Source organism: Nicotiana tomentosiformis, chromosome 3 (assembly GCF_000390325.3).
Source record: "Nicotiana tomentosiformis chromosome 3, ASM39032v3, whole genome shotgun sequence".
NCBI classification, from domain to species: Eukaryota; Viridiplantae; Streptophyta; class Magnoliopsida; order Solanales; family Solanaceae; genus Nicotiana; species Nicotiana tomentosiformis.
The window spans coordinates 114,152,663-114,175,917 of NC_090814.1; the positions used below are offsets into that span (position 1 = coordinate 114,152,663).

A 23,255-nucleotide genomic window follows, 5' to 3' on the forward strand; every position below is an offset into this window, starting at 1 on the left:
GAGGCAATATGGTAACTGAATTAGAATTATATTGTTAGCAAGATAAAATGTCTGATTAGAAACATTGCGGGAAAGAGATTAATTTCCTCGAAGCTAAATTATTCAGAAAAGTGACCATATATACTTTCCATAACAGCATACTGCATGTTTTCTGAAGGTTTCCAATGACGTTTTCTCTGATTAATGAACCAATTGTTAATCTGCTTCGGATCTAAACCTGTTGATTCAGCTAGACATATTTTCTCTCCTTCCTGCATTCACCAAGTTCAATAACAGTATTATTCACATCTTTTTGTTGACAGAACAATATATTTTTACGTCTATCAATATTGTAACTCATATAAATATTTGTACAGCATCTCAAATGAACATCAAATGTGTTTTACTGATGGTGAGTTTTCATTGTGTGAAGTAATTTTTTTTTTCTTTCTGTCGAGATATTTCTACTGAAAATTTCAAACTTATTCATATCGAGATATATATATATAGGTCCTTGCTTCAACAATTTTTCTATGATTAATATACAATTATATAAGGGATGTATAATGGAGTTTAAATGTTTTCTTTTAACAAATAGCAATAATACCTTTATATTTGAGTGGGATTTTAATAATATATATGGGTGTAAGTACTATAAGATGTTCAGTATAATTTATCCTATTTTTTAATTACTATAATCTCTATTGACGAAAAATAAAAATGGTTACCGTAGGATAAGGCCATTTGTAGTGAGTGGTCCACCAGTTAAGCAAGATTTGCCTTGCTTCTCTTGGGAGTTTTCCCTTCTTATTCTTCTTGGAAAATTCTTGCTTTAGACTACTTATATATCCACTGTACTTTCGCATTAACTTATCCTTAATTTCATTCTCAGATCTGCACATATCATTAGTATTTCCACCACCACCGCTTGTATCAGCCACCTCCTCCTCCTCCTCCGTCCCCGCCGCTCCTTCATCTTTCGAAACAAATTAAAATACGCAACAGATACAGTGTAGTTAGATTTTCTAATGGCTTCGAAACTGGGGATGTAAAAAATAGATAATGATTGATATTAGGAAATTAATCAAATTTGCCTATGTACTACTCGACATTGACCAATTTTGGTCCAATCTTATCTCATAGATGGTTTTTGCCCTTAATCTCTAAGGAGAACTCCAACCTAAGGATAATTTAAGAGGAAATAACACATAATACCTATCAAGGCCAAAATAATTACCCGTTGTTGCCCACTTGAAAATTAATTACAATTCCCACCTATACAGCACAAACTTATTATCGGACTATTCAATTTCCTATTTCCCATTTAATTTGCTTTACCCCACGTGAGGGACATGTGGAAAATGCAAATCTATTCCCCTTTTTATTTTATTTTATGACTTGAATCACATTACTTTTGACTATCTTTCCGTCTATAATATGTACTTTGATTGTAGAAACATATATTAATAATTATTTTAAAAATAAAAATAAAAATGAAATAGGATATTCGCAGTGAGAAAAATGGACAAGAGGAATAAGTTGATCGGAGAAACTCCCGGGTTGTCGTGCATACCACAATTTCAAAAGGATTGTCCTGAATTTTTGTCCAATTGTTCTCCACATTTTCAATAAATAAATAATAATATTTATTAACATTAATGGAATTCCATGGAGGTATTATTCATTGCATTAGCTCTCATTGAGTTAATTAGATTATGTGACAACTGATATTATTTCAGTTTAATAATTGAATTTAAAAAAAAAATTAAACTCTTTGTGTACAATTGTATACCCCGTTGGTATAACTATGTACTATATTGATATCATTAGTTAGTTGGAACATTTTTTGGTTGTATTAGCTACATTTAATTGATACACTATTTGATTTTTCTTTAGTAATAATAGAATAGTACATTATCTTGAATTTTTGTAATTTTCCTTTATGCATGTTTATTATGTAATCATTTTGATTTTTTCTTTATGCGTTTATTTTATATAATAGTATTATAATACAATATCTTGAAATACATTCTTATATTAATATGTGATACACTAATTTTTTATTTTTCTCTTTATGCATGTGTATTATGTAATAGTAGTATAGTCATATATAGTTTTCTGGAATTAATTAGTAGAACTGTATACCCTATTGGTATAATTATATGTCATATTGGTATCATATGGTAGTTGGAATAGTTTTTGGTTGTTTTAGCTGCATTTTTAAGTAAATTCTATTCTAAAATGATTTATATGATCATGTTTTGCTGTGTTGGATTTTCTTGTACCTATGGACATAGATTTTGTGTATTATGTAATAGTTTTTATAGTTATATGCAGTTGTTGGAATGACCCCATACAACTATATACCCTATTAGTATAGTTATATACTATATTGGTATCATATGCTAGTTGAATCATTTTTTGGTTGTATTAGCTGCATTTAAATGGTACACTATTTGATTTTCTTTTAATAATAGTAATATAGTACAATATCTTGAAATACTTTATTATATTAATATGTGATACACTATTTTTTTTTTATTTTTCTCTTATGCATGTGTGTTATGTAATAGTAGTACAATCATACAGTTGCCGGAAATTAACCAGTAAAGCTGTTGTAACGACCCGGCCAGTCGTTTTAAAAGTTGTAGCCTCATTCACCCATTTACTGCTCATTTTGTACTTTATAACTGTTATGTGACTTGCCGGGATAGTCGGTTCGGGTCCGGATACCGCGATCGTGTAGGGTCTTTTCTGGGCAGCTTGCAATTTGCACTTCGCGATCGCGGGACCTTGTCTGTGATCACATAGAAGAAATCACTTCATCCCATTTTCTATTTTTACCAAATTGGAGCTTGGGAAGAGGTAATATTCGGGAGATTTTCAAGAAAAATAATGGGGTAAGTGTTCTTAACTCAATATTGGTCAAATTACCCGAATCCATGGTTGTTTTTAACATTTAATTGGTGAATTAAGTTGGAAGATTTAGAAAACCCTCTTGGTTTAAATTGAAGATTTGAGGGTCGAGTTGATGTCGGATTTTAGTAAAAATTATATGGTTGGACTCGTAGTAGAATGGGCGTTCGTATTTTGTAACTTTATTGGGTTCCGAGACGTGGGCCCATGGGCGATGTTTTGGGTTAAATTTTGAATTTTGTTAGAAAAATTATATTTTCTTATAGAATTTATTCCTATAATTTGTATTGGTTGAATAGAATTAATTATGATTAGATTCGAGCCGATCAGAGTTGAAAAATCGAGGAAAAGGCATGCTACTTGACTGATTGAGCTCGGTTTGAGGTAAATGACTTGTCTACTTTGTGTGGGGGAAATTCCCCTTAGGATTGGTATTGATATGAAAATTTTGATGTGTTAAAAGTCGTGTACACGAGGTGACGAGTGTGTACACGGGCTAAATATGGAAGATTATGTCTTTAAATTATGTAGAGCACTGTTGCATATTAATTAAATTATTTTATTTTGTTATATTCATCGTCATTAATATATTTTCGTATTTTAATTTGCATGACCTGTTCTTGCTAAGTGTTTTACCTGTTTAGTTGAAACTCTGTTTCTTTTGTTATGTGCATTATTTGAAGGATGGATTTCTTAATTTAAATATTATTAAAAATGAAGTATTTTACATTTAAAAATTTGATATTTAGACAAGGTGTTAAATTTGTGAAATATTATATTTGCTGAATATTTTGTGAGATTTTCGTACTCATTGTGATTGAGCCGTGAGCTCCTTATTATGAAAAATATTGTTGTTGATTTATTCTGGCATGAGCCGTGAGCTTTTAATTGTGAAAAATATTGTTGTTGTTGATTTATTTTGGCAAGTTGAAATATTTGGGCACTTGAGGTACAAATTGTGATATATTGTGATATTGATACGCATGCGGTGGTATAAAGTCTGAGTGTTGAAACGCATGTGGTGAGATAAGGGTGGCTTGATACGCATGGCTAGTAGGGGAACTACTAGAAATCATGCGGTGTGATAAGGGTGGCTAAAACACGGGATGATATTTCAAGAAAATGAGATATTTTGAATTTATTTATGATTTGGGACTACGAGGCGGTACCTCGGGAGTGCCCTTGTTGATATTTCTTTATGGCTGCATTGCCTTTGGTTATTTTGGTGAATTTCCATAAAGTTGTAAATTTTCTGTTTTTCCTTCCGCGAGGTATTGTTTTGCCCTTATTCTGTGTAGTTAAATTGTGACATACTACTTACTTGATTCATTTTTATTGTTATTTTATTGTTATTATATTGTTAAACATTTGACCATGTCTTTTATTATTTTCAGTAGGGCCCGACCTAACCTCGTCACTACTCTACCGAGGTTAGGCTTGGCACTTACTGGATACCGCTGTGGTGTACTCATACTACGCTTCTGCACATCTTTTGTGCAGATCCAAGTAAGTCCTACTACCCCAGATATCGGTGAGCTACCTGTGTACGAAGACTTCGAGTTATATCTGCCAGCGTCTGCAGACTCCAGAGTCCCCTTCTATCCTTATTATGTTGCTTCTTTATTTTCTTTAGACTCTAAGATATAGAGACATTGAGGAAAAATTCTTAGAAGTTTATGACTTATTCCTACCGGGTTTTTGGGAGTTGAAATTATTAAATTGCAGTTCTTATTTATTCGACTGTTAAGGATTAAATTTCAATTTATATTTAGTTATATTCCGCATTGATAGGCTTACCTAGTCTTAGAGACTAGGTGCCATCACGATATTCTACGGAGAAAATTTGGTGTCGTGACAACTGTATACCATGTTGGTATAGTTATATGCCATATTGGTATCATATGATAGTTTGAACATTTTTTGGTTGTTTTAGTTGCATTTTTAAGTGATTACTATTATGAAATTATTTATATGAACATAATTTGCAGTGCTAGATTTTTTTTGTGCTGATGGACATAGATTATGAGTATTATGTAATAGTTTTGGTAGTTATAGGCAATTATTGGAACGACCCCATACAACTATATACCCTGTTAGTATACGAAATGAACAAGTTGCTTTGCGAATATTTAGCTTGCAATGCGAGCATGTAATTTTCTCATACTTTTATTGCATCCTTTAATATTTTGGTACAGTAGTATAGTCGCAGATAGTTGTAGCAATATTCTAGAGTAATCATATACTCTGTTGGTATACATGTATACCATATTGGTATCATATGGTACTAGAAGTCTTTTTTGCTACTTATACTTTTATTGCATTTTTTAATATTTTATTATCATTTCTATTCTAACTAGTATATATGAAGATTTGGTGGTCGTAGATTATGTTTTCTTGCTCAATAATTGGTTATGTTACTACTAATGGTAGAGTGTGTACTGATATTTATAGAGAAGGGGATCAAGGTTTGCATGACAATCACGTGTTGATTCTTAGAATCTGATTATGTAATTTATGGTGCTCAACAACAGTCAATGTGATATTCAGTGAATTAGATCAAGTGACAACTGATATTATTTCAGTTTAATGATTGAATTTTAAAAATGAGAAAAAAGAAAAAAAGGTATATTATACTAGTTATATTTAAAAAAAGGTGAACAAATATTTACTATATCAGCTATTTTTTTTTATTGTATAAAAAAAAGAATAATAAAAAATAGTGAAAACAGTAAATGAAATTAGATTATGAAGAGAAAAAGAATATAAAAAAATAAGTTAAATGAAATTAGAAAAGGAAAAAAGAAAAAAATAAGAAGAAAATGAGAAAAAAAGAAAAAAACGAAAAGAAGCATAGAAATAAAAAAGAATAGGAGAAAAAAGAGAAAATTTCTCACAAAAACTACAATGGGTAGGAAATGTAATTAGTTTGATGGATAGAAAAATAAATGGGTAGACAAAGATAAATAGTTTTATTTTTGTGGGTAACTGTGTCATTCTCCCATAATTTAAACCGTAGGAAGAAGTTAAAGGGGTAAATTTGAACTTTTTGTTTCTCAAAGAATTTAGACACACAGAGTCGTCTACTTATTACGAGATTTAATTGCTCAATTTAAATACTCCCCTTGTCCCAATTTTATGTGATGCAATTTTTTTTTGTCTGTCCCCAAAAATATAAAAAAATTCTATATTTAAAAACGATTTATTTTATCTTTATAGGATAATTTATAGTCACACAATTATATATGATTTGTTTCATATAAAAAAATTTAATTTTTTTATTTTCTTATTAAATTTCGTGTTAAATCACATATGATGACAATTTTGGACATTTTCCTGATAGTATGACCCCTTGGGTTATGTAACTGCAGAAACACATCAAATTGTGACGTTCAATATGCGTACTAAGGAGAATATACATCACAGACACAAACCCATCAAGCTGTGACGTTCTTTACGAGTATTAATTAGGAGAATATAAATCATATAAGGACAACATGAGGGTAACTCGTGACAAATTAAAGGCGTAGGTTTTGTTATGTCGTTTCAGAGTCAGAGAATCAGAGAAAGATTGTACTACTACATAGTTGCAGCCATTAATCTAACATAACCCGCATTCTACGCACTCTCTGTACGCACCTTTTTCTTTTTTTGGTCTTTGATGTTTTCATTTGTTGCTCAGTATCTATGTCATCATTTCATGTATATTTCTAGAAATGAACCAAACAAGGTAATGACTAATGAGCACTGAAATTATTTTGGCTTAACACTGTTGCAGACTATTTAAGTCATATAAAGTTTTTTCGTTTAATCATCTGGTTTCCTGAACCTATTGGCCGGACTAAAGTCTCATTTGTTTTTTTTTTTTAATTAAGACGTTTGAATCTGAGTATATCTCTAAATATCAAAATGTATATTAAGATTAAAATATTCGAATTTGAATATACTTCTGAATGTTAAGATTTGTATTAAGATCTGAATACTAAATGGTTAAGACTGTTTGTTTTTTGAATATACAAAATTTACCTTTATTTAAAAATTAGTAAACATAAAATTCAAATAAAATACTAATTAACCTAATATTCTATAATTAATATATATATATATATATATTAAAATATGATAGTTGGTGGTGGTGATGGCTAACAGAGATGCTTGTGAATGCCGACTAGAGGCAGTGGTTGGTGGTGGTTTTGGTTGATGGTGGTCGTTTTGGTTGATAGTGATGGTTCTGGATAGTAGTTAGTGGTGATTGGTAACGATGGCGATTATGGTTGGGTTGTGGTTGTTTATATTGGTGGGCGGTGCCGGTTATGGTTGTTGATCATGACGGGGTGGTTGGTTATGGCAGTTGATGTGTGTGAGTGTGTGGTTGTAGTTGAGGATGATGGTGGTGGTAGATGATAGTAGTGGTAGCATCTATGGTTGAGTATGGTGGTGGTGGTAGTTGATAATGGTAGGCAGTGACGACAGTTAATAATAAGTATGGATGATAGTCTTTTAATGAAATTAAGTCTTTGTTATGGATCTTAATCATACATACCTATTAAGACCTATTAAATAATTGTGAATTAAAAAAATAAATACACTTAATGATTAAGATTCAAATTTTAAAAATAAACGCATTTAATTTTTTACCTAGAAGATTTTAATTACTCTATTCCAAATTACGCGAGAAGCCATTAGACATTACTAAGAGACATCCCTACTATATATATATTATATGAAATTTAAATAATTAAGATTCAGACTTTCATAATTAAGTGCAAGCAAATGAGGATTAAGTTAGATCAAGTTCTTGTACGAAAGACACCATGAATTAATTTATCAAGAAAGTAGAAAAAGAGAGGAGCTAATATAACCCCCCTCCCCCCTCCCCCCAATACCTGTGGAAATTGAAGTGGTGATATTAAACCTCTACAAGGTATCTAAATTTTTATTAGTCATTTAACTTGACATATGGAGCTGCCTAATTGCCTAAGAAAAATGATCACTTCAAGTCATTTATACATTGAGCATGCATTCAACACACAAATTAAAGATATGACATGGAAAAAAAGTTCAAACACATGCAATGTAAATAAATTAATTAAAAGAGCAAGCCTAACAGGGAAAAAAAGAGCAAACCATTTAATACGAAGCAATTTCATTTTCTTTGGGCGTATATATGTGTTAGATAAGTAAGAAAATTATGTAGAGAGTCTGATTCGAACCCTTACTTTGATAAAAACAGTTGACTTAGCCCTAGAAATCCTACATAGTACTAATTCGGAAAGGAAGCAGAAATCCTCCATGCAAGGAATGCAATCCCCCCTTTTTTCGAAACTAGAGAGGTTTCATCATATGAGCTTTACATTAAGCAGTTAATATTATAAAACTAGAGTGTCATAATTTTTCCACTGTTTATCTTCAACAATACAGGGAATAGCAGCTTTTCTAGACTGGATGATAACTTAAAATAATCAAAAGACCATACAATTTGTAAAACCATTCACCTAACTAACCAAAACTAAAAAACGCAAATAAAAAACAAAAAGTATCAGACATTGAACAGCACTTCTTTGCTGTGTACTAACTGAATATATTTATGCATATGGCCACAGCTTTTTGCTAGATATATCAGTTATAAAGCCTTAAAGTAGAGATTAACAGACAATCATGAATCGAAGCTTGAAACTTATTGGATGTCTAAGGACGACAAGATCATGCAAAGCCATGACGATGTATATGAAACTTAACTTTTTCTTGTACTTGTTTCTGCCACAATATCACATGCTCACTATAATTAACAAGATTCCCTCTGCTTCTGACTACTTAAGATGAGGGTTAAGAAAAAGGCTATATTAAGTTTAGGATTTATTTATTTAATTTTATGAGCATTAGAAGCTTTGCACAACTCCTTCCAACCAACGTCACTTTTCTCTTGACAAAGTGAATGTGACTTTTCTTTCTAGGGCCCTCTGAGAGGAGTTAAATCGTTTACGGATATAATTAAGTTATATTATATACCGACAGTGTAATTGTTTTTACTCCATTAGTGAATTTGACATGCGGAGTTAAGGATGAAGATGAACTCTCTGTCTTTCACATTTGAAGTGGAGGGTTCAAAGTTCAAACCCATCCGTAGCACTTCCCGTTTCCCCCTCCTCCCGCCCTTATGTAATAAAAAGAAGTGTGATAACATGTAAGTTAATTATCATTTTTATCAGATTACCCAACTAATACTTATCAATAAATTTACATGTTAATTATCTAATAAACCATTTGATTTAAAAAGTATATACTACTACTAGCTAGTATTTTTCAATATCTGTGCATAAAACTTAGAACTCAATCTTTATTGAACGTTTAGAGGAGTTGGGACTTGGGAAGGGAAGAAACTCAGACGAATCTACTGAATAACGCGTGGTACATTTCTTTCTTTCTTCAGACATGAAAGCACTAGGAATTGTCAAGTCACTCAGAGCCCGTGAGATAGTAGTTGTTTTATTTACCCCATTTTTGCAGATAAATTCAAGAAAATAGGAAGTGTGGATAGAACTAAGAAAAGCTAGCATAGCTAGCTAGGCCTTTCGTACACCCCGCAACTGTGGAAAGCACTCTTAAGGTCATGAATTTTGTACAATATTCAGAATGTTTGTTCTTTCTATCTAAAAGAAGACGTTCTGCATTTCACTTTTTATTTCTTTTACAGTTCTTCTTTTTTACTTTTCACCATTACTACTAGAAACAACAAGAAAGCCCGAGAAGAAAAGTAGTAATGAGAAGCATTTGAGCCATAAACAAAGAAAAATACAGTACTATGTTTTTCGTCTTTTTTTATATGTCTCTTTAATTTGACTCTAGCAAAGAAATTTAAGAATATAAGGAAAATTGTTGAATCATGTGATTTAAGCTAAATGTGTGTATAACAATATAAAAATGTCCTTTAAATTCTGTCTCGTCGTTTCTCATTTCTCTATCATTAATGATACTCCCTCCGTTCACATTTACTTGTCACGTTTTAATTTTTCACGCTCTTAAGAAATAATAAATGAAGTGCATAATTTATCATGATACCCATATTAATTGATGCATATTTTATTGGATTTGAGAAAATAATTTGAAATGAGTAATAAATACTGTGGGTATAACAGAATTTTTTTTTGTCTTCTCTTGATATGCATAAAGTGACATGTAAAAATGAAAATCTATTTTTAGTATACATGCCAAGTAAAAGTAAATGGAGGGAGTAAAAAGAGAATGTTGAAATTAGTAACTTAATACTCCATCCGTTTCAAATTAGATCAAATACTTTCCTTTTTAATCTGTTCCAAAATAAATGATACGTTTCTAAATTTGGAAATAATTCAACTTTAAACTCTTCATTTTACTTATTTTACCATTAATGAGAAGCTTTTATAACCACACAAATGTCATGGCCCACAAAAACTTAAGCTTTTAAGACCACAAGTTTTAAAAGTCTTCTTATTTTTTGTTAAACTCCGTGCCAAGTCAAACTAACTCATCTAAATTGAAACGGAGGGAGTAAATACAGAAAAAATATATTTTCTAGACAAACTAAAAAAGAAAGTAAAACACATCAATTGAACAATCGACCTTTGATGCCACACCTTAACCAGAGCAATTTCTATTAAGAAATTAAAATGACATCAATTTAAAGAGCCCTCATCATCAATGTAGCGTTTACCTAGTCCTTTGCTGTTTTAGCTTAATGTCGAAGTCTTGCTAAATGCGGGGTAGTAAGATTTAGAGATTGAGACCTATATTTAGGTAGCATTTCTTTGCTAAATTAATTGGTCTCTAAACCCCTCAAGTCGGGAGGATGAGCACAATTCACCCAAAAATTGTGCAATGACTGATGATAGAAACTCAAAAATTAATTAGGTTAACTAATTTGCAGGACGATTAATAAGGGTCAGTGTATATGACTGAAATCTTAGTAACTGATACTAGAGCAAAATAGAAAGAGTGTCTCACATACAGGAGTATTAAGGAAATTAAAAGGCATTCATTTCATGTAGTAAATCCATGTGCTAACATGCCGATGAACTAAAGCTAACAAATTAACTGCTGCTAGACGTAGGCGTTTATATATAATATAATTAAAGAGAAACTGACCTGAGATATTGCTAATTGTAGTGGCCGGAGCAGCGCAGAGATTGGTAAGTTGAGTTTCAATATCATTAAGAAAAGTAGTTGCTTCATTGAAAGGCCTTTCAAGATCCGACTTGAACTTTGCTAACACATCACAGTAAGTTCCCTGCAGTATATATCACCATTCACTATATAAGCACAAACAAATCTACACACAGAGATCCCATATCCCCAATTAGGAATGAAAGCTTGATACATACATACATATATATATATATATATACTACTCATAGGATTGAGATGAAAACAAGAGAGAGACCATGAAAGCATCCAGCTCAGAATCGTCGCTCAGTCGATTTGATCTCCTAGAAAGATCATTTTCGTGGACAATATTAATATTGTCCAACATATCAACAATCTCATCAGATGGCGCTCCTACCTGCAAACGTTATACATACCATAAGATTAATATTGATGAAAAATTGTCAGATAAGAAGAGATCATAACACCCAAGATCTTCTTGGTTAAACCCTAGAATCATATATAGCAATCCAAAACCCTAAAATCATAGCTGAACATTGTGTTCCTAGCAGTGTCCAAACACATAATTAAGAAAATATGCTTTTTTTCTTTCTTTCTTTCTCTAGGTCTACTCTTTCTACTAAACAGTTTCCAAACTGAAATTGTTTTACCTTGTGGCAGTCGATGTAAGTACGAAGAAGCTTAGGATACAAAGGATGAGAAGAGATCTTTGCTCTAATATCCGTCTCAGGATGATCTTCTAATTGTAAATTAGAAGAAGACGTCCCACTTTTATCAACTACTAAATTAGCAGCTGAAGTTTCTGGACACGCCCACGACATATTTCCGGATCCAAATCCCATTGGGGCCAGCCCATCGCAAAACGCCGGCGGCGATCCAAAATATGGCGGCTGCAGATTGTCCTCGACGGAGTAAACATCACTACTGCTAGAAACAAATTCGTACATTTTCTCCATTGATTATCTTTTAATGTTAATTTCCTACTATGCTCTTAATTATTTTGTTGTGATCAAGAAGGAGATCAAACAATCTTTAGGGTAGCTTATAACTTTCTTGCTTTACAATCGTAAACAATAAGGTTCCTAATTAAACTTTCAGAAGTAAATATTAAGGAGAAAGAGAGGCGGAAGGGAGGAGATCGAGCTGATGCTTGATGGAGAGAGAAACTTTTGCCTACAAACAAATGAATTACCTGGAGAAAGTTATATAGCTGCAGCACCTGATGATCAGGAAAAGGAAGCACTGTCATCTTTATTTTAATCTTCTAAATGGATTTATAAACATTTTTTTACCGCATCAGTAAATTTTAACTTGATTAGTTGCCATTTTTATTAGATTATCCATTAATGTTTATTGTAAGATATTTACATGATAATTATTTCATAAATGACCTTGTATAAATTATTTTTACAACGTCAATATATATATAGAAACTTGAACTCTTTTTAAATCTTGTGCACTAATCGTGTAAAGGTTTTGATCAACATTATTACGAAAAATTGACCACAACAATAGATAAAATTTAACCCCTAGATCACACTCATAGTGTAAAGTTCTCAATATATATAACTTAAGTCCGAAGAAATTGAATTCAAGTTATATATGTAGTGATGACTAGTGTCAAAGTTATATATTCTTTAATGCCAAATCCGACAAAAGAAAAAAATAATAAAATACGTAAAATCCTCAAATATTGAATCATATGAGCTCCTTTGTGGAATCAGAGACGGATCCAGGATTTGAACCTTATGAACACTTAATATTTGAGCAAAAGTGATACTCTCAGCAAGTCAGAAAGTTTTTTAATGTTGGCTGGTCTGTTTTTAAAAGAAAAAGAGAAATAAAAAAGTACCTACGAGTGTTGTTTTGTGTAAAAAAACGAAAGTGAAGTTAAAAGTATATACTCCCTCGTTTCAATTTATGTGAACTTGTTTGACTGGACACGGAGTTTAAGAAAAAATAAAGACTTTTGAAATTTGTAGTCCTAAATAAGTCAAAAAGGGGCCCATAGTATTTATATGCTTATACAAGTTTCTCATTAAGGGTACGATTGTAAGTTTAAGCTAGATTATTATCAAATTTAGAAAGGGGTCATTCTTTTTTGAACGGACCAAAAAGAAAATAAATTTACATAAACTTGAACAGAGGGAGCAATGTATTCAAACCCTCATCGGATATTCAGGAACATAGCTTAAGTTGGTTCCTCCGTTTGCCACCGGACCAATTGATTTTACTTATAGATTCCAAGCTAAAAATAATTATATAGATTTCTCATTGCAAATACAAGATTCAAGTAAAAGATACTGGTTTCTATAGAATTAATCCATACCCGATACCGTAGATCCGCCCTTGGATGGAATCTGCTTGACTACAATAATTCCTACCATAGATAACTAAAAGTTCTTTATTTTTCCTTTTCGTTTTCTCAAATGTATCATACTTAAAAATTTTGTTAACTAATATCGTGCTCAAGATACTGTTAATAACTAAGCCAATTCCAAGTTCTCTTTTTCTTTTTCCCCTCCCAATTCCTAACAGGTACTTTGTTTATGCTTCTTTCCCCGATTTTAAGTACCACTTTTGATGCTCCTAAATGAACTTTACTATTTTTAATTTCATAGTGGAAATACTTTCTCTAACTCCATTTGCTGCTGCCCAATGAGAGACGTTTGTCGTGCGTAAGTCCAACTAAATATTTAATTGGAGTGCATACTTTGACTTTGTATTTTAAATTTCACACAGAATCAAAGCAGCTTCCACTTTACTGCTTGCGGCTTGTTTTGCAATACGTTATTCAATTCTTTCTAATTTGGTTGATTTCTTTTTGAAGTGGGGCTGATCCATCGGAGCGTATAATGGAGAAGTGGGAATAACTATCTGGAATAAATTTGTAATCATTAAATTATAAGTACACTACTAATTTTGTCATTTTAGGTCCTTTTTTTTTAAGATAGAGGAGGAGAAGGAAAAATAATTTGGGAATTACAAGATGAAAAGTTAATTATTCAATAACAAGATGATAATTCAGATAGTCGGTATTACTAAGATTTTGGCTATGATGGTTGATGGTGGAGGTTAATGGTGATAATTGTGTGGTGATGACTAATAGTAAATGTCACGATCCAAACCGATGGTCCGCGACGGGTACCCGGTACCTTACTCAACGGAGTACCAATGTAATGTATCTTTCTTATTACATCATCATATACACATGACATACGGGACTAATAGGCCAACATGATCATTTATAAACTCAAAACATAGGCCGACAAGGCCGTACAATCTTTCACGTACACGACATATGTCTACAAGCCTCTAAGGGTACATAATTGTCATAAAGGTCGGGACAGGGCCCCACCATACCAAGCCATACACATCTAAATCATACTGACCAAACAAGCAACTCCGGAGCAAATGGAGTGCACCAATATCTTCTGGTGAGCTGATCGCCTACTTGGTGGACTCTCGACCTGTCTATCGAGACCTGCGGGCATGAAACGCAGCGTCCCCAGGCAGAAGGGACGTCAGTACAAATAATGTACCGAGTACGTAAGGAATAAAAATCAGTAAATAATAGACATGAGAGAAACATGGAGTAAAAGACTCGACATGTATGTCTGCATAACTCTGTGAATCATTTCATTTTTTATAACGTCATGCATATGCATATAAATGCCATACCATGCATAGGTATATGTGTTCATAACATCATCAAGCCTCTAAGGGTATCCCATCATATCATTTCGGCCACTGTGGGCAAATCATCAACGTATACCAGTTGATCAGGTAGTGGTGCGTATATAACGCCATAACTTTTTTCCATATCCCATATATATATATATATATATATATATATATATATAAAACTCTGTGAATCATTTCATTTTTTATAACGTCATGCATATGCATATAAATGCCATACCATGCATAGGTATATGTGTTCATAACATCATCAAGCCTCTAAGGGCATCCCATCATATCATTTCGGCCACTGTGGGCAAATCATCAACGTATACCAGTTGATCAGGTAGTGGTGCGTATATAACGCCATAACTTTTTTCCATATCCCATATATATATATATATATATATATATATATATATATATATATATGCGCGTATATAACGCCATCTGGTCATGGGTCAATGTATATATATAAATGCATGAAATGCATAAGAAATACGTTAATAATATTTTCTCGGAACGTCATAAAAATAATATGCCTTAAGAAATACGTTAATAAGATTTTTTCGGAAGGTCATAAAAATAATATGCCTGTCGGATAAATTTTATCAAATACGTATTTTTCTGAGACCCATGAACAAAAGATATAATAATAATTCACATGGGGAATCAAGAATATAGATACCCCTAATATTTCTATGAATAGAGTCATTTATGAAAATTGTGCATTTGCTCATTTCGTTCGTGTCGTATAGATCATGCCAAAAGGAAAGAAGGGATAGCCTTAAAATACCCGAGTCGATTTTTCTTGACAATCCCTCTAACACACGCTAATTGCGACAAGACACGTGACGGTAAGATCGGAGTATGGAAAAAAATCCGTATAAAATGTTCGAATCAAATAACGTTGCTATGTAAAATAATCTTGGCTAAAACTCTTTCTTCAATAACGTTGCTGAAACTCTCTTAAGAGATTTAAAAGTTATTTGAATTGTAAAGTTTCTATGTTCTTGGCAGAAACTTTCTTAAGAGTTTAGAAAGTTCTTTGAATTGTAAAGTTGCTATGTTCTTGGCAGAAACTTTCTAAAGAGTTTATAAGGTTATTTAAATTAGCAAGAAGGGTATATGATGTTCTTACTTTATTATTCTATGTCCCAATAAAATGAAACCAAGACATGTAATAAGTCTCACTTTAGATGGCCACCTAAGACAATATGACTAAGAGTCATATGTTTTAGTAGTGGCTTGCTGCCACGTTTTGGGGGTGGGGTGGGGATTTTGATCTTATCTAATAATTAATTAACTAATTAGGTAATATTTCGCTATTCGGTAATTAACCAATTACCCGCATAATTACGAATTGTCTTAAATTACTTAAAATTTTACTCATTTTTAATTTTACTTTATACATCATACTATCACGGTCATGTGGTACCTTGTATGGTACTAGTCCGTAAATACGGGGTACTATAGCTTTGACCGTATTTTATCCCAAAATATCAAATTTTGACAAAATTCATTTTCTTTGATTTGCTCCCCCTCCCACCTTCACAATTTTACTTATCACTTGTTTGAAATAGTACAATACTTATAATCTCACAATAATCTCATTCCCGAATTTATGTCGATTAACTTATGACGAAACTTTAACGTACGAAAATGCGGGATGTAACATCTCATTTTCGAGCATATATCAATTTACTTATGGCGTACTTTCACGTACGAAAGCATGGGGTGTAACATCATTTTCCTCTTTGGAACATTCGTTCTCGACTGTTTACTGATGCATTTATCATTCTCATAACCCATAGCTCTTGCGAATACTTTAATATTCTCCTTTCCATTTAGACAAATGTCCTTTGAATAAATCCAAAGGCCATGTCTTTCCCCCCTTTAAGCCTCTTTCTCACACCATGACTTGTGGTCGGAATTCTTCCAATCTCGTAACTCTTGCTACCTTCTGCCATGCTGCCTGTACAACTTTTTCCTTGTAAGTGCGCCTATGAGACTCTTCTCTCTCTTTTCCTCCGGCTTTTAGCCAATCTCTAGGCCTCACTTGTAATTATATACAGAGCTTGATAAGATGTCCCTCTGGGCATCTATGGTTATACTGAAGTTCTTCGCTCGGTACTTTGTTGAACTTACGAATATTATTATACCTTATTTCATAGATCCGTTTATCCATCCGTATGAATTTACTGTCATAACTCTTACTTTAATTTATCGTTATTGAGGTTTGCTACCAAACTCCAGGTTACTCTCGTTGCTTATCCTATATGTATAAATCTAAGTCCTTTAATGCTTCCTCATTATTGTTCATCTTAAGAATGACGACCTAATCTCAGCTTATACTTTGTGACTTTTGTCCATCCATTATGATTTGTCTCAATATTGATCTACAATATACCACTGATAATTTGAAACTTCTTATGTAAAACCTTGCCACTAGGGCTTATGTTGCATCAAGGAATATTTGAAGTGATTTCCGTAATCGTATTTCATAGTATCTCGATGTGAATCGCCTTATGGGGGTATTCTGATCTCGTGCCGTTTCGCGAAATCTTTTCTCCTTCTCCCTTTTTTCTTTCTTCAAATCATTATTCAGTCGAAGGCCTAACCATTATCTTTTATCTGTCACAATTACACCTTCATTTCACAACCAGGGCAGCATTCCATCTCTTCTAAATGCTACTAGTCTTAGACTTCTTTGAGTTCATTCATGCTATACTGAGCCTTCTATAACTTAGAGAACCTGTTGAATCTCATGTTTTCATGGGCTTAATCCCGAGAACAGAACCATTCTCCTCACCTTCTTACTCGCCCTTTCTCATCCTTACTCATGTCATAAAACCTTGTCATTTTACCATGCTTTAGCTCGCGACCTCTACGTATCTATTTATACTATTCACAACCTTCCTTCAACTTGCTTGTACCATTGATTCCCTTATGTTATTCTGGAATATTAAGCGAGACATCACATCGTCTCTAACTCTTCTTTACTCTCTTGACTAGATCTCGGTACTTAGAAACCATAGGCTGGAAGGTATGCCACTGATGCCACTACTATCATTCCTGAATACTGAATCTCAGCGCTTCTAGCCTTCTATCCGAAGTATGGACTATTCACAACCTTCTGCATTTGAGTATCTCGTACATTGTTCACATTTACCTTACTTTCTGTAAAATATCGCATCACATCTTCTATCTCTTTCGTGACCTCCCTTCCACATAGGTATAATTCACATCCACAAATTGAAGCTCTATTATAATACTTGCACCTCTGGTGCATACACAATCCGGTGGTAGCTCAATACTGACTTCTTATGAGGCTGGTACTCTTCTAACTGGCTTTATCATAAAACCGTTATAGAATATGGTTGTTGTACTATCTCTCTTGTACCTTTGATATTAGAGTAAGTCTGCAATGTTCTTGATCACGATTTCTATAATATTCTGGGTCCAATAATCAGACTCCTGATTTACATGGTTGATGTAACTCTTTAGTTTCCTCTTCCTTCTGATCAGCCTTTATGTAGGCTTAAGCTATCTTCCAGTGTACGACTCCTGGTATTAGTTATTACTTTAGTCTTTCATGGGCGCTATGGAATATATATGATATAATCTTCTGACAATTCAATCCTTTGTCTATGCCCTAGGCTCAATTCTTTCTTTTAAATTATACCGGAATCTTCTACGACTTGTATGATTGTCAACATATATGCTGCATGGATAATACTCTGAAATCTTAAGTGCATTCATAACGTAACGCACTCTGGATCACTGATCAAATGATTCCTTTCATTCCTTCTCAACTTTCTTTAAATGTAAGCAATTACTTTTCCTGGTCGTTTTGCCACTTGTTGCATGCATACTTAGCTTATCTTAGTTCCTATGCCTGCCGAAATTTTCGTGCAACTCATATGATCTCGAATATTACTTTTGATTTTTCTTTCCGTTCCTTAGCCACGTTAGGTGCCACTTTCTTATGGAGTGCATATAATGTTGTAGTGAGACTGTTTTTACATGACCATTTCCTCTTTAGGTTACTGTGCTTAGATTGAAGCCTTCTTCCTTATTTCCTCAGCTAGTCTTTCATTGTAGTACTTAGGGAGGATCCCCCGACTCTTATAAAGTTGTGAGCTTATTACATCGTATACCCGATAGAATATTTGATGTTCGTACTCACATATAATTATCCTTAGTTACTTTCCTCCACGCTCATGTGCTCGTACGGTATCTTCTGAACTGAAGTTTTGATTGTTTTCCCAGTGGGACTCTCTTTTATTTCCATAACACTCATACAGTATCTTTAACTACCCAACTCTTATCTGAATATTTCTCAAGGCTGCGATGTCATATCTGTAAGACTGAATTCCCCATATTGGTTTTCATTCTGTTTATCTTGCACGATCTATTGATTTGTCTGTATCCTTTTGTCTAGCCATAACTAGGATCTTCCTAAATCAACTACTAACTAATCGTTGGCCCACTCTCATATCAATATTCCGCGTAATCTTTCTTGGGTTATTTCCTTTGTCTTAACTTACGTCTCGTACTGGCTCCTTATTTATCAATAACATCTCGAGCAGGAACCCTCACTTCCTCTCCTTGACGTCGTGTTTACATAATGTTCTGGAATCGTAGCCTATCGGTAGGCTTTGAATAAGTACAATCTCATCCCTTTTTTATTTTTATCGCATTCTTCCTTTACCATACCATAATTACTAGAACTACTTAATTCTGACTTAATGCCACATCACTCCATATTCCCCCCTTTAGGGGAGCACTAAGATTTAGTGATACGATAATCTACGTATAGATGTTTTACCTTCTCATCTTTGGCATCTTTTCACATCATCGATGATCTTTACTCACCTCGCGGAAATCCTTCTGTACCAAGGATAACGAAATTCCTCACTCGCGAGGGTGACACTTAGGGTAGCTGGCACATACAGTCCCTTAAGCTTAACTTTACTCACCTTGCTTGCTTTAGGGAAGCGTCTTCCTGAAAGACCTTTAAAGGGTATTCTCCTGTCGCCCATTCTATTATCACCGGGACGCAATCTCTGAAATTCTCATGCTGCTGACTATTACTCAGTTCCTAGTTCATATTTAGTTTATCTTGTTCACCATCCCATATTGATTTTCATTACTCTGGGGTCTAACTTTTTCTTCTGGTAGTTGCGTTGGAGTCACGAACTTATTTTTCGAAGTGAGGATATGAATTTATGGCCTATACTTTTTTGTTGTCTCAAGGCCTGTCACCTCTCGTTTTTCCCTTCACTTGACTATAGACTCTGTAATACTATTATTTTTTTAATCTACCGTTATCATCCATGTACCACATTTTACTCATACTGCTCCATTAACTCTCTTCTTATTTTCCTGCTAACATTTCTATCTATCACTTTATTCTAAAAACTCGAACAAAATATTCTTTTACTTTTAGCCCCTCTTGCTCCATCCATTGGCTCCTCGAATTGCCTAACATTCTCTTTCTACCAGGGATGGGAGCCACACTAAGATAATATTTATCCCTTCTAGGCTTCCAGTGCTTATCTTTGTAGTACTCATATCTAGCTGTACTATTTTAGAGTGCACCATCGAGGTGTCTCACAAGGATATCCATTACCACGTTTGCACTATCCTTCGGAAATGTCAACTAACTCTACCAATCCATCCACTATTTTAGGTTACTCTATCCCCAACCGGATCTTGATTACCCATCCTTCTCTTAAGCTATGTCTGTTAGCTCCCATAGGGCATAATTGAGATCGGTATGGCCAATTGTACATACATCTGTCACTATTGAAGATAACTCAAAATGCTTATATCTCCCTTCCTGAATAATGACAATCTTTATTAACCGGGTACCTTGTACCCTTCTTCATCTTTCTTCTTTTACTCCTTGAAACTTTTATTTATCTTCTCAATCTCTCATTGTCTTTCACCATAAAGGTGAAAAAATATTCTTGCCTTAAGGCTCCTTATCAAGAGACTTACACGTCTTAGTACAGACATGATCTGCTGAATACCTCATGTTAATCCATCATAAGCATGATGCAAAAATCGAGTCCCTCTGACTCAACTCTTCCACAACTATATCTCTTACCAACCGTCTTTCTGAATGTAGGCATCGTTGTATTACGAATAGGATAAAGTTTAGGAAAATGAGTTCTTATAACTGAGCTCTACCACACGATCTAGAGTAAGAAGAAAGAGTGACCGTCCTAAATGCCCTATAGCCTCCTGTTTATAAGTGTGGTGCACCACATACCCATAAACAAGACTCTACTAGACACTGCTTGTAGACTCCCTAGGATAGAATTGCTATGATGCCACTTTTGTCACGACACAAACCGATGGTCTGCGACAGGTACCCGGTACCTTACTCAATCGAGTACCAACTTAACATATCTTTCTTATTACATCATCATATACACGTGACATACGGGCCTAATAGGACAACATGATCATTTATAAACTCAAAACATAGGCCGACAAGGCCATACAATCTTTCACGTACACGACATATGTCTACAAGCCTCTAAGGGTACACAATTATCATAAAGGTCGGGATGGAGCCCCGCCATACCAAACCATATACATCTAAATCATACTGACCAAACAAGCAACTCCGAAGTAAATGGAGTGCACCAATATCTTCTGCTGAGCTGATCGCCTACATGGAGGACTCTCGACCTGTCTATCGAGACCTGCGGGCATGAAATGCAGCGTCCCCAGGCAAAAGGGACGTCACTACAAATAATGTACCGAGTACGTAAGGAACAAAAATCAGTAAATAATAGACATGAGAGAAACGTAGATTAAAAGACTCGACATGTACATCTGCATAGCTCTATGAATCATTTCATTTTTTATAACGTCATGCATATGAGTATAAATGTCATACCATACATAGGTATATGTGTTCATAACATCATCAAGTCTCTGAGGGCATCCCATCATATCATTTCGGCCACTGTGGGCAAATCATCAACGTATACCAGCTGATCAGGTGGTGGTACGTATATAATGCCATAATCTTTTTCCATATCCCATATACATATAATATGCATATATACACGTATATAACTCCATCTGGTCATGGGTCAGTGTATATGTATAAATGCATGAAATGCATAAGAAATACGTTAATAATATTTTCTCGGAACGTCATAAAAATAAGATGTCTTAAGAAATACATTAATAAGATTTTCTCGGAAGGTCATAAAAATAATATGCCTGTCGGATAAATTTTATCAAATACGTATTTTTCTGAGACCCATGAACAGAAGATATAATAATAATTCACATGGGAAATCAAGAATATAGACACCCCTAATATTTTTATGAATAGAGTCATTTATGGAAATTGTACATTTTCTCATTTCGTTCGTGTCATATAGATCATTCCAAAAGGAAAGAAGGGATAGCCTTAACATATCTGAGTCGATTTTTCTTGACAATCCCTCTAACATACGCTAATTGCGACAAAACACGTGACGGCAAGATCGGAATAGGGAAAAAGATCCGCATGAAATTTTCGAATCAAATAACGTTGCTATGTAAAATAATCTTGGCTAAAACTCTTTCTGCAATAACGTTGCTGAAACTCTCTTAAGAGATTTGAAAGTTATTTGAATTGTAAAGTTTCTATGTTTTTGGCAGAAACTTTCTTAAGAGTTTAGAAAGTTCTTTGAATTGTAAAGTTGCTATGTTCTTGGCAGAAACTTTCTTAAGAGTTTAGAAGGTTATTTAAATTAGGAAGAAGGGTATATGATGTTCTTACTTTATTATTCTATGTCCCAATAACATGAAACCAAGACTTGTAATAAGTCTCACTTTAGATGGCCACCTAAGACAATATGACTAAGAGTCATATGTCTTAGTAGTGGCTTGCTGCCATGTTTTGGGGGGTGGGGTGGGGATTTTGATCTAATCTAATAATTAATTAACTAATTAAGTAATATTTCGCTATCCGGTAATTAATCAATTACCCGCATAATTACGAATTATCTTAAATTGCTTAAAATTCTACTCATTTTTAATATACTTTATACATCATACTATCACGGTCATGTGGTACCTTGTATGGTACTAGTCCGTAAATACGGGGTATTATAGTTTGGACTGTATTTTATCCCAAAATATCAAACTTCGACAAAATTCATTTTCTTTGATTTGCTCCCCCTCTAACCTTCACGAATTTATTTATCACTTGTTTGAAACAGTACAATACTTATAATCTCAGAATAATCTCATTTCCGAATTTACGTCGATTAACTTACGATGAAACTTTAACGTTCGAAAATACGGGATGTAACATCTCATTTCCGAACATATATCAATTTACTTATGACGTATTTTAACATACGAAAGCATGGGGTATAACAGTAAAAGTTAGAGGTATTAGAAGGTGATTGTTAGCTAGAGGGTGGTGGGTTTTGTTTGAAGTAGATTGAGTAGTGGTATAAAGGGGATATTTACAAGAATTTTTAAATGAACAATGACTTATGGTTTTAACATTTTGTACAAAA

At 33.6% G+C, this 23,255-nt stretch overlaps 1 protein-coding gene across 1 annotated transcript; it reads right to left on the reverse strand.

Annotated features, from left to right (window-relative positions):
- LOC104110365 (homeobox protein knotted-1-like 2) lies at positions 1 to 12,197 on the reverse strand. Its single transcript, XM_009619842.4, has 5 exons — positions 11,682 to 12,197; positions 11,309 to 11,428; positions 11,014 to 11,155; positions 708 to 955; positions 1 to 251 (listed from the first exon to the last, which is right to left on the reverse strand). Exons 1-5 carry the CDS (start codon positions 11,985 to 11,987, stop codon positions 99 to 101), a joined length of 969 nt encoding a protein of 322 aa, XP_009618137.1. The 5' UTR covers positions 11,988 to 12,197; the 3' UTR covers positions 1 to 98.
- Between the last annotated feature and the right edge of the window lie 11,058 nt (positions 12,198 to 23,255).

Bases quoted from the DNA above. Each gene is read 5' to 3' on its own strand.
- LOC104110365 (XM_009619842.4), bottom strand. From the start codon at position 11,987: ATGGAGAAAATGTACGAATTTGTTTCTAGCAGTAGTGATGTTTACTCC. The intron at 956-11,013 runs GTCAGTTTCTCT...TTGTTTCGAAAG, and splicing joins TACAATTAGCAATATCTCAG to ATGAAGGAGCGGCGGGGACG. The intron at 252-707 runs GTAACCATTTTT...TGGTGAATGCAG, and splicing joins ACAAATGGCCTTATCCTACG to GAAGGAGAGAAAATATGTCT.